This window comes from Puma concolor, chromosome B1 (assembly GCF_028749965.1).
Source record: "Puma concolor isolate L17-30 chromosome B1, mPumCon1.1.hap2, whole genome shotgun sequence".
Lineage (NCBI taxonomy): Eukaryota > Metazoa > Chordata > Mammalia > Carnivora > Felidae > Puma > Puma concolor.
The window spans coordinates 3,140,068-3,152,129 of record NC_141670.1 but is presented as its reverse complement, the minus strand read 5'-3'; the positions used below and the strand labels follow the sequence as shown (position 1 = coordinate 3,152,129).

At 43.3% G+C, this 12,062-nt stretch overlaps 1 protein-coding gene across 5 annotated transcripts in view; it reads left to right on the top strand.

Moving 5' to 3' along the window:
- The window catches only part of CSMD1 (CUB and Sushi multiple domains 1), a 2,044,057-nt gene that overhangs the window by 1,551,637 nt on the left and 480,358 nt on the right, over window positions 1-12,062 (top strand). For all 5 annotated transcript variants that reach the window (XM_086703086.1, XM_086703088.1, XM_086703085.1 and 2 more), the window contains one exon: window positions 4,532-4,635. In XM_086703086.1, the coding sequence (XP_086559212.1) occupies window positions 4,532-4,635 (104 nt within the window). The remainder of the gene's footprint in view (window positions 1-4,531; window positions 4,636-12,062) is intronic.

Below are 12,062 nucleotides of genomic sequence, written 5' to 3'. Positions count from 1 at the left end.
TGTTCTAAAAATCCTCCGTGCTCCATCTAAAGATGTGTGTTTATTCACAGCTCCCAATTTGTCATATTTTATATAAAACAACACACAGCCCCATATGCTCGGTTTGTATCAATTTGGCAAATTTTCCCTTTCAACTCTTAATAGCAAAGTAAAGGAAAACGGAGATAATGCAGATTTGCTGAAAATTCACCATAAATCACTGTTTCTGCTTTAATTTACTCAACACCCCTTCACATGAGAGCACATAATTTATTTCCACAACCCAGGGAAACTGTAAGTCCATAGACATAGGCGTGAATGGTGGCATAGCCGTGTTCCCCTACACGGACTTGCATGTAGGAAGCATTGCTCAGTGGTAAGTGGGATCACACCCTTCCGTGAGGCACTGCCTGTACGTGTGGCTTAGGGTCGGGAGAGGAGCACTGAGTCAGGAAAGGGAAATGGGGTGTCTCCCCAGCCCTCCCTCTCCCCACCATTTCTAATGCTAATTTAAATCACAACAGCACCTGATGCCCAATTTAAAAGGTTCTACTTCCTCTGGAAATGTGGTTTCCTACTGATAAAACTTAGCATTAGGGACAATTGATTTAGTATCTTGCTCTTTTAAGAAGCCCCTTTGTTGATAAGCACATCGCTAACCTGAGCGGTGGTACCAGTGTGTTTAAAATGTACTCATACAAAGGAAAAGATTTGCACAAAGCCCTGTTCGTGAGAGAGGGCCGGGACATTAATTTGCCTTGAATATGTGAATAAATGCGGAATAAACGAGCAAATGGGAGCACAGAGGAGGAGAGAGAGGGAAACATCATGTAGGTAATAATACTTAAATATGTTTGTAATTGTTCCCAGAAGATAAACATAAGGTTACTTATGTTTAAGGTCACTCCAGGTTATATTTTGTAGATACTGATTTATGTTTCTTTTGCAAAGTTTAAGAAACAAGTCTGCTATATATTTTTAGAAGCACCTGATTTAGAAATGTTTAAACAGAGGGTAGTGTGTTATTCTCATAGAGCCTATAGGGTGTTGATGTACTTGATAATGCAGAGAAAAACTCATAAGGAGTTGTTACACAGACCAACTGTTACAACAACGAGATCCTGAGAATTTGTCAAAAAAAAATACATAATGTTACAAAACGCCAAGAATGTATTTTAAAGATGATACCAAAGTCCTGACTGAACAGCATCTCCTTCTCACAAACCTAAGATTCTCTTTGGAGAATTGACAAGTAAATGATTTCATCTATTTTCATTAAGAAATCTTTACTTGTAAATGTTAACTTCTATAATTATTCTGTATTTATCAAAATATCCTCTGCGGATTTTAAATTTTTTGAAGTCTAGAACCTTGTCTTTCTTTTTTTATTTATGTTTTCTTATTCCTTCCTATTTTATCTATTAGGGAGTTTTATCTGTAACAGGTAAAAGTTTGGTAATGACTTTGTGTTTATCAAAATACTCCCTAGCAGACTTTTCAGGTTTCTTTGAAGGCTAGAACCTCGTCCATTTTCTCTTTGCTTTCATCCCGAGCACTGTGGCCTGGGCACAGTACACATTCACTAAATCCCAGAAGTCTGAGTCACTTGTTGGCCTCAGCAGGTGGAGGAAGTGTAGTGGCCACCCTCATGGCTTTGACCATGGGGGGTGTGGGGCCTCATGGCATTGACCCTGGGGGGTGTGAGGCCTCATGGCATTGACCCTGGGGGGTGTGAGGCAGGCAGTAAGAGCAAGCCCACGAGGATTCCAAAGGGTGAAACGTTGTGAAGGGAAAAAACAATGTTGACAAAGTGATGGACTTTGTTGGACAGAGCGAGCAGGAGAGGTGCCTCCAAGAAACAGCCACTGTGCAAGGACTTGGAAGCATGCGTCTAAAGAACTAAGGAAACCACTTTGGCTAAATGTCACTGGGTCATTCACAGTCCCGAACACCACGTCTCAGTCAGCATCGTTCGTATTCACAGTAGCCTGGATAGGAAAGCAGCCAAAGTGTCCATCTAAGCGTGAGTGGATAAAGGAAGTGTGTGTTCACGTACACAGGAATATTATTTAGCCTTAGAAAAACGAGGTACTTCTGTTTGTAACAGTATCGATGAACCTGGAAGGCATACTGCTGAGTGAAATAAGACAAATATATAAAGACAAAAAAAATCAATGTCTCACTATCTGCGGAATCTAAAAAAGGCCAATCCATAGTAGCAACGAATGGAAAGCGATGAGCAGGGGCCAGGAAGTGACGGCCATGGAGGGATACTGGTCAGTGTTGTAGTTATGTCTGGTGAGTACGTGGAGAGATCCACAGAATGGTGGTTCTAGTTAATTACGTTGCACGGCGTACCGGAAGTTTATAAAAGCATACATTCCCCGTGTTATCACTACACGCAAAAAGTGGTAACTGTATGAAGAGATGTGTGCATTAGCTTGACCGTGGTAATCATTTCACAGTGTATACGTATGTAAACTGTCGTGTTGTGCACCTTACATACTTATGATTTTACCAAAAATGTGTGTGTTCCCACAGTGTTACTTTTTATTTGCATCTCTGCCCATCCTTGGTCGGAAATGATGGCACGTTTCGTTACAAATGTGTATTTCCGTGTTACTACCAGGTAGACTGTTCATAGAATATCATATTGTCTGACACGCGATAGGTTCTTTGCCCAAAATTGGGTCTACGTCTTCTCTTTCTAAGGAGCATTAATCGCATGGAGTAAAGATTACACTTTGACAGCAGGCTCTGGCTGCTTGTTGATGGCCTTTGCCTTGCCTTGGAAGAATCCCGAAACGGCCATTTTTACACCCCTAATGAAAACAGTTATGTAGTGAGACCCCCTGTCTGTGGCTCATTACGAATCGTCCAACCATGACCCTCAGGCCGTAATGGATTATCACTGCTTCTCTGCAGGGTGTTACGGGAGGCAGGTCTGAGTAAATGTGTCAGGAAGGTGCTGGGAAGGAAACCGCTGGCCTCGATGATGATTCTTCAGTTTCTTTATTCTCTTCTTGTTGGACCTTCGTCACTTACAGACAGACACATAAGAAAGAAAAAATGATACAAAACCCACCTCAGGCCCTCAACTTCACATGCAGTGTTAACACTGGTTTGCAAGAGCTATCCGTCTCGACACCTGTTTCACAGCAGATTGCCAAAATAATGTATTCAGACAAACACTGCAGTTTGAAAGGGTAGACTTTTAATAAGTTGTAATGACTGTGTCACTAATTTTAGTAGGAATTTTGAATAGCCAAGTTAATGCCTTCCATCTCAGCATTGCTCGGAAGCACACCCGTGTACAGCCCGCTCAGGGCCGCGCACGTTAAATTGGATGTTAGTCGGAAGTCGGCCTTCTTCCTGGCACCACGTTCCCTCCTTTCGGGTCTAAGACATAGCCATTTGATACTTTTTTACAAGATTCCAGAGTTTTATCTCTACTCCGAAATAAATCTCATTAAAATGTCTTTCTGGTATTATGGTTCCTGTTCTCTCTGTCCTGTCTTCCTCCCTTGATTCCTGCCTCTCTGGATGCATCTGTCTCCTCTATTTGTCTATCATTGATTTCTCTACCTATAATTTATACTTCTCTATTTACTTTTTTCTATCCTCTCCATCATCTGTCATCTCTCTCGTTCATCTCTCTACCGGTTGATCTTTGTATCTTTTACCAATCCATTGTCTGTATCTGTCTCTCTTATCTGTCTGTCTGTCTGTCTCTCTCTCCATCTATCAGTATCTACCATCCACCTAACTCCCCGTTCCTTATTCTCTTTGTCACTCAGGATTCTAGCCTAATTTCATGACATCTCTGACTCTCTTTCTCCTCGATCATGTTATTGGTCACCAAAGAAAGCATTTCTTCGTTCTGGAGAAAAGGACCCTGTGCTGTATTAAAAAGAAGTGCATAGAATCCTAATATATGGGTGTATCTGACACAAATTGGTCTTGTCTAGTTGGCATGGGGTCGGTCACCATGACAGTGTTCTTTATGACAATAAAGCTTTGAGGCTTTGCAGAATTAAATGTAGGAGAAAACTTTCTAGCCTCAGATCTTTTCCATATGTTAATATGGACAATTACATAAAATCTGCATACATTACTCTAAAAATATTTATTTCAGAGTGTTTTGGGTGTCCTCAAAATATATTAAAAGATATGAAAAGAATTCACATATGAGATATATTAAAAGAATTAATGAACAATTCTTTTGCTTATATGGAGTTATCTTTTGGTCCTTCTAAGCACTATAAATGTTAAATATTTGATAGACGTTTATTTAACTTAAAACACAATATGGGTTATTTTCACTTTTAGAACTGGTAATCAATGTCTCTGAAGGGATAGCAGTTTTGAATTCTATAAAATTCTGTACCTATACAGTTATCCATAGAACTACTTTTTAAGACACCTGAATTTGTTTGAAATACAGTGGAATTAAGGAACAAAAATGTGTACTACAGCTGAATATTTGCAGCATGGAAAGTCATGGAAAACGTCTGTGATACCAAATGATGGTCTTTGCCTTTGCTTTATTTAGGTCATCAAGCTCGCGTTTGAGGAGTTTGAACTGGAGCGAGGCTATGACACCCTCACCGTGGGCGATGCTGGCAAAGTGGGCGACACCAGGACCGTCTTATACGTGTAAGTACGGGACGTGGGGTCTCCTCTCGTCTAGCGCACGCGGCCGTCTGTGCCCTCGTGGGTGGAGCTTGCTGAGCTCGGGTGTCCAAGTCTGATTTCACACGAGGACTGACTCAGGAGTGTGTTTCCTCTGTTTCCACGTTTGCTTGTTCTTTATCAGTGTTTTCGGAAGTACAGGTATTTCCTAGCACCGTGCCATAGGTCTTACAGGGCCCTCACAGCCTGTAAGACCACGTGCTAAAAGCAGAGAGGTTGTCGGGGAGTGGCCCTGGGGTAGCGGGCTGTGCCTCTGTGCATCCAGGGTCCCGAGGGGGGTACGGCCACAGCCCTGCTGACAGGACCAGCGCGTGGATCGCTGCCCTGCCGCTTGCCAGGGGAGGCATAGTGGGCCCTGCAGAGCGTTCCCTGGATGCCTCCCCCGCCTGCCGAGTTTGGCCTTGAGGACGGTTTTGCCACTCCTGTGGGACCTCTGCTCTCCAGACTGAAAACACGATCTGCGAGGATCTCTGGTCATCAGGGCTTTCAGCACAGAGGGAAGCACCTTGCACGGATGGCTTCATGTAGTGACTCCCGCTCCCGAGCCAAACCTTCCTCCCTTATGGAGGCCATTCTGCAGGGTCTCACCGTTTCCTTTTCTCAGCTTGCTTGTGCAGCGCTCAGGTTTGCTTTTTATTTGTGGGGAAGCTTGCCCCCGACCCCTTCAGCTTGTTATTCTGCCGGAAAAAAGCAAAGCAAAACAAAACAAACAAACAAACAACAAAACTTCCCTGGCCATTACACTCCCTCACTCTAATATTTAGCAGTTGCTTATGAGGTGATTCACTTTGTTAAAAAAAGTGCTGTAGGTGAACCTGCTGTCCATGTGTTAACAAATGGATGGGCCGTTGGGGCGCCTGGGTGCCCGATCCGTTAAGCCTCCAACTCTTGATTTCTGCACGGGTCATGATCTCATAGTTGGTGAGACTGAGCCCTGGTTTGGGCTTTGCATTGAGCATGGAGCCTGCTGGGGATTCGCTTGCTCTCCCTCTACCCCTCCCCTGCTTATATTTCCTTTCTCTCTCTCTCTCTCTGTCTCCCAAAATAAATAAACTTAAAAAAGTAAATAAATAAAAGAAAAGAAAAACAAAAGGGACCATATTCTGACTACGTTGGGAACATGCTTTTGTCATTTATTGTATTTTGGGCATCTTTCCCTACGAGCACATGTCACTACCTCATCTTCTTAGGGGTCAATTCCTACCACTGCTAATAATTAAAATCATGATTTATGATGGTAATTATAATAATAGCATTAGTAGTATCATAGCTAATAATTATTAACTGTCTCACGTATCATGTACCGTACTAAACACCTAATACATATTATCTTATTTGGTCCTTACCTTTACCCCGCAAGTTACGGGTTAATAGTCTCCTCGTGTGATAAATGATAAGACTTAGACTTAGGTAGATTGTAGCGGGATTCGCTCACAGAGTCATGACACCGTTTGGAGGCGTTTCTTTCCAGGAAGCAGCTTTATTTGTGCCGGCATTGGCTCAGTTGGGTAAACGCCACATGGCGTCGTCTTTTACACATTCTTGACTTCTTTGTCTCCCATATATGTGTAATGTACAGACATACGGTCTGACTGGGTGCTCTCATGTTACAGGGCCGTGAGGCGTGTCACGAACCAGGTTGCCTTCCCTTAGCTTGAGGTCTTTCCTCACCACCTTCTCAGGGAGGGGACTCTACCACAAGATTAGAGGGTTTACCCCAACTCACAAGCCTGGTATGCATATACTACTTTGGATATGCATCCACGAGGATATGCTGCATATATGTGGGTGTTTAAACCAGTTATCCTTCCCCAGTGTCTGCTGCTTCCTACGCATGGACGTGGCTCACTTCCTGAGGCATCCTCATGGATCGCCTTTTGCTTTCCCTGCCCCTCACCCTTGGCATTTACGAGCAGGGGTGCAGTAAACGAGTCCACTTGCTCTGTGCGCCTTCAGGAAAAGCTGCAGGAGGTGAATTGCAGGGGGAATGCGTAACTTCGTTTACAATGTCATCTTTTCCAACAGCCCCCCTAAAAGTTTCTCTCAGTCTAGTCTCCCACCACAGTATATGCATGCCCCTCTTCCCCCACCCTCACCAAATATTCTTTTTTGCCAAATTACTCGACAAAAATGCATTTATTTATTAGAGTCCAGACTCCTGCAGAGTGTGGCCCAGACAGACGACACTATGGTTTTCAGGCCCCCACACCGATCGCCCAGCCTGGCATTGGCCTGCAGGGGGTTGCAAGCGCCCACGGCATAGATGGGAAGGGGGCCACAGAGCCAGCGACGGAGTTTCTGGCTCCGGCTTTGCTATTAACTGTCTCTGTGACCCTGAGGGAAGTCACTTTACCTCTCTGCACCTCTGTCTTCATGCGTGTAAAGTGTGTATAATAAAGTCCCCTGCCTGTGGCAAGGAGCAGAATGAAATAATGCGTGTGAAAGTGCTGCAGAGCTAAGAAATGTAACCCACAAGTGAAGTAACTTTATTATTACCATAACAGCTAATTTACGGAAGGCTGTCACTAAAGCAAATGAAAGAAAATTCTAAATAAATGCAAAATATGAAATATAAACGAAGCAAAGCAATGCCCTATAAAATCCCTTAGGTCACTATTAAAGATCTAAAGTCATACACCTATTTTTTCTAATGCTATTTGTTGTTAAGAGAGCAACAGCAAACTATGTATTACATTGACATAAGTGTTATTAGAACTTCCTCTCGATAGCTCACATCTATAAGTGAAACACTAAATAGCCAACTGAATCAAACTGAGATGCCCTTTGGGAAACATAACGTAGCAAAGATCACTTGGGCATTTAATCAGCGGCAGTGGAGAAAAAGGAAGCCACTGATAGATTTCCTCAGTAGACAAAATCACAGAAAAAGAAAGAAAACAAGGAGAGAACCACAGCTGTGTCTTCAAATAAACACGTACTTTTAGGGAATACATTGACAAATATTTTTGAGTGCTTAAAGGCTAGACTTCATTCTTAGTGCGGAGCTGAAGTCTCACTGGAGAGAGGCAGATATGGGGGCAGGTATGTACCAGACCAGGGATGAAGTTGTTGGATCTCATGATGCAGATTTCAAATAAAATATGAGTTAAGAAACTTCTTTTTGGAAGACTGGTATTCACTACCTCAGGTTCAATATGTTATAGGTTTCCCCTCTGTGTGGGGGGGTGGGGGTGGGGGTAGGGGTGGAATTCTAGTCTTGGATATTCAGGAAGAATTTGGAGAGTGAGGATAGCCTAATCGGTTCATCCTAGATATGGTTGTAAAATGTCCAATTTCTGTCAATGGCTTTTTAGTTTCTTAACATTCTTGGCACAACAAGAGGACAACTGAATTTAGGAGAGACCCTTTTAATGATCCAGTCTTCCCAACAGACAAACAGGTTACTCTGGTTATTTTTACAGAGGGACAAACTTAAAATTAAATAACTTATTTGGCAAATCTCTGTTGAGATCTATCCAAGAATATATATTGATAACGGTCTGGAATTTAATTTGCAGAAGAATTGCATCTGGAGTTTCCTCTGGCCTTTTCAGTTATTAGCAATGGGTGGCCGGGCAATTGCTTTAATTTTGGGTTATAGGTTTTAAATGTGCCTCTTAGGGGATCAAGAACCAACCTCAGGGAAGTCTGCAGGCAAGTAGCATTGCCTGCATGCAATGAGATGCGTGGGTTAACTGCTAAGGGTACCAGTTGTTTCTTACGGCTGGTTGACCTGTTATTGCTGAAGCCGCTACTCATTTCTAGAAGCTTCCTGAGCCCCTGGTGTGACCATGGCCATGTCCCCTTGCTGTTGTCGGCAGGTCCTGAGCCGAAGGGCATCCTTCTCTTTTTATTAAAACGCTGTGGAACAGCTCTAAGAAAGCAAACACTAAAAACTGATGATTCCATGTTCATGTATCTTTGATATCATCAGAGGACTCAATCAGTATACATCTCAGTGCTTTGGAGAAAAGCTTGAGTAGTTTATGTTAGGAATAAGTACATGAAGACAGCTCCTTGAAGGCTTTCTAGATAAAAACCTGTGTTTCCGTGATCAGAAATCAAGTACACTCCTTCGGTTCTTGGAAGCCTGGAATCACATGATCACAAACATTTCTCTTCATATTCTCACCCTTCTAATGGGCTTGCCTGTGCGCAGGGGTGCAGCTGATAGCATACATCAGACTTTATCTATGTTAGCTTTCCCATTGCTGCCTCTTTATCCGGGAGCTTTCTTACCAGCTTCTTTGCAAAACTATTTATCGCAACTCAGGCACTGTGGTAGGATTCAGGGCGGTCTTCGAGGGGATGGTGAGCAACGGAGAAGTCAGAGACTGCCAGCCTTCGTTAGGACCCTGGAGAGGGGTCGCAGAGCAGGACCCTCTCTGGATGGGCTACAGAGTCTAGATTCTCTGTTCCAGCTACCCTTCCAGTGGGGAAATAACTGACTGCTGAACACCAGCATTCTAGGTTTGGGAGGCTAGCTGTTTCTGAGGTGTCTGGGGAGGCAGGCTGACCTGGGACGTTGGGGGCCCATGGGAAGTTGTATTTGGAGGCTCCTTGCCTACAGAGGAGAAGCCGTAGGTCCCAAGGGATGGGTAGCTCACCTGTAGTGCCTGCTGGAGATGGAGTGGGGAGGGCTCCAGCCAACCCGGGGCCCCACCAACCTGAGTCATTTTCCAGATGTTCTGCTGAGTATGCCGCCAATATTGACTGACGGTGACTGCTTTCTCTAAGAAGCCGGGAAACACATGTCTTTCTTCTCACACTATTAACCTGAAGAGCTAGGGAGCTCTTTTCCATGACTCATCAGCCCAAAGCATTTCAAATTTGTGTGGCGTGTTTTTGACATGAAGTTAACTCAAAGGCAAAGTTATTCTCTTTGTGGAGGAGATAAGGACATTTAAAACGAGAAGGGACATCCGCTTCCACAAGCCTGGATCCCTGTCTCGTGCCTTTCAACCTCACAGGATTGTGTAAGTGTAAAATGGAATGGTTAATAAAAAATGGGTTTAGAAACATTAGAAGTACAGTGCCACAAGCAAATACTACGCTACTAGGTATTACATCTGCTTTAATACCACAAATCATGCGGGGTTCAGCAGTATTCTGAGTCATCTTTGGACATGGGAAGTACTAGAAAGGAGGAGGCCAGGGAGAGATGGAACTGTCATTTACTGACTCTTGTCTGCATCTGCGTTGTCTCATGGCAGTCTTGTGACAAAGGTATTGTTTGCACGAAAACAAGCAGAGCTCTAATTCATGGTCATGTAGACAGCACGCTGCTCAACGGGTATTTGAACTCAAGTGATTCCTGTTCACTTTTGAATCTGTAACAAAACATCACAACGAGGATATTGACATTGATTGATACAATTTGCTAATCTTAGACTTTCCTGGTTTTATTTCTGTGTGTGTGTGTGTGTGTGTGTGTGTGTGTGTGTGTGTGTGTGTGTGTGTGTCTTCAATTCTATACCATTTTAGCACCTGTTTCAATTCGTGTACCCACCTCAGGTCAAGACACATACAAAGCTAACTCATGTTGCTTTTGCTCATCATATCTGTGTCCCTCTCCCTCACTATTCCCTGACGCTGAGAGCCACTCTGAATTCCATCCGTACAGGTGTGTCATTTGTGAGAGTGTTACATACAGGGAATCACAGTGCCTAACCTTCTGTGCTTGCCGTTTTATACTCAGCAAGATTGCCTGGATATTGAGGAACTATTGAAGAATAGTTCTGCCTTTCCATGACTGATGTACTCCGTGATATGGATATGCCACTGTGTGTTTAACATCTACCAAATTGCCTATCATTTCTGTACAGGTTTTAGCGTGACCGTGAGTTTTCATGTGTCTTGGATAGAACTCAGCACTGCTGTTGCTGGGTTGTATGTTAGTTGAATGTTTTGTTTTATAAGAAATTGTCAGTTGATGCTGAACACCTCTTCTTGCTTTTTTGTCATCGAGACATCGTTTTTGGTAAACTCTCCAGGTGTTTTTCCCCTATTTTCTCATTGGATTATTTAACATTATTTTTAAGAGCTTTTCGTATATTCTAGATACTAGTTCTATTTTAAATTTTTTTTTAACATTTTGTTTATTTTTTTGAGATACAGAGAGGGAGGGGGCAGAAAGAGAGGGAGACACAGAATCTGAGGCAGGCTGTGGACTCTGAGCTGTCAGCACAAAGCCCGACATGGGGCTTGAACCCACAAACCGTAAGATCATAACCCGAGCCAAAGTTGGATGCTTAACCAACCAAGTCGCCCAGGTGCCTGTAGATAATAGTTCTTTACACACTGTGTGCTTTGCAAATATTTTCCCTCAATGTATTACTTTTTCTTATCTTATTTATATATGTCGTCACAGCAGAATTTTTAATTTTGCTTAGGTCTACTGTATAAACTTTCCTAATCATAACTTCTGCTTTTAGGTGTCAATTTGAAGGACTTCCATTTTCTTGAGTATTTAGTCCTGTTGGCTATTTTAAGGTCTGAACCATCCTGTAGCAACTGTAGAATAAGCTTGCATATGTCTGAAAAGTGCTTGATGGGATTGTGATAGGAATTGCATGGCATTGTTGAACAGTTGGCAGAGAATTGAGTCTTCCAATTCACAAATATAATATTTCCTGCCATTTATCAAATTTTGTGCGTCTGTGTTAACTGATATCAGTATATATTTGTCCTCTTTTAGCTAGTTCATATTGTGAATTACATTAGTTGACTTTTGAATGTTGAACCAGCCTTACATGCCTGGAATCAATTCCACTTTAAGGAAGAGAACAATTCTTGTTACACAGTGGACTAAGTTCTATAGTATTTAACTGAGGATATGTTTGTCTAAGTTCATGAGACATACAGGTCTGTAGTTTCTAACTTCCTTCTGTCTTTCATACTTCCCTTCCCTTCCCTTCCCTTCCCTTCCCTTCCCTTCCCTCGTTTCCTCCATCCCTTCCTTCTCTCCCTCCTTCCTTCCCACCTCCCTCCCTCCCTCTCTCCCTTCTTCCTTCCTTCTCCCTTCCTCCCTTTCCTTCCTTCCTTCCTTCCTTCCTTCCTTCACCCACCCTTCCTTCTCTCCCTCCTCCCTTCCCCTTCCTTCTCTCCCTCCTTCCTTTCATCCTCCCTTCCCTGCCTCTCTCCTTCCTTCCTTCCCTTCACCCTTCCTTCCTTCCTTCTTTCCTTCCTTCCTTCCTTCCTTCCTTCCTTCCTTCCTTCCTTCCTTCCTCCCTTCCTCCCTCCCTCCCTCCCTCCCTCCCTCCCTCCCTCCCTCCCACCCTCCTTCCTTCCCTCCTTCCTCCTCCCCTCCCCTCCCCTCCCCTTCCCTTCCCCTATCTATGTCTAGTTTTGGCATGAAATTAATACTGGTCTCATTTAATGACTTGAGAAGT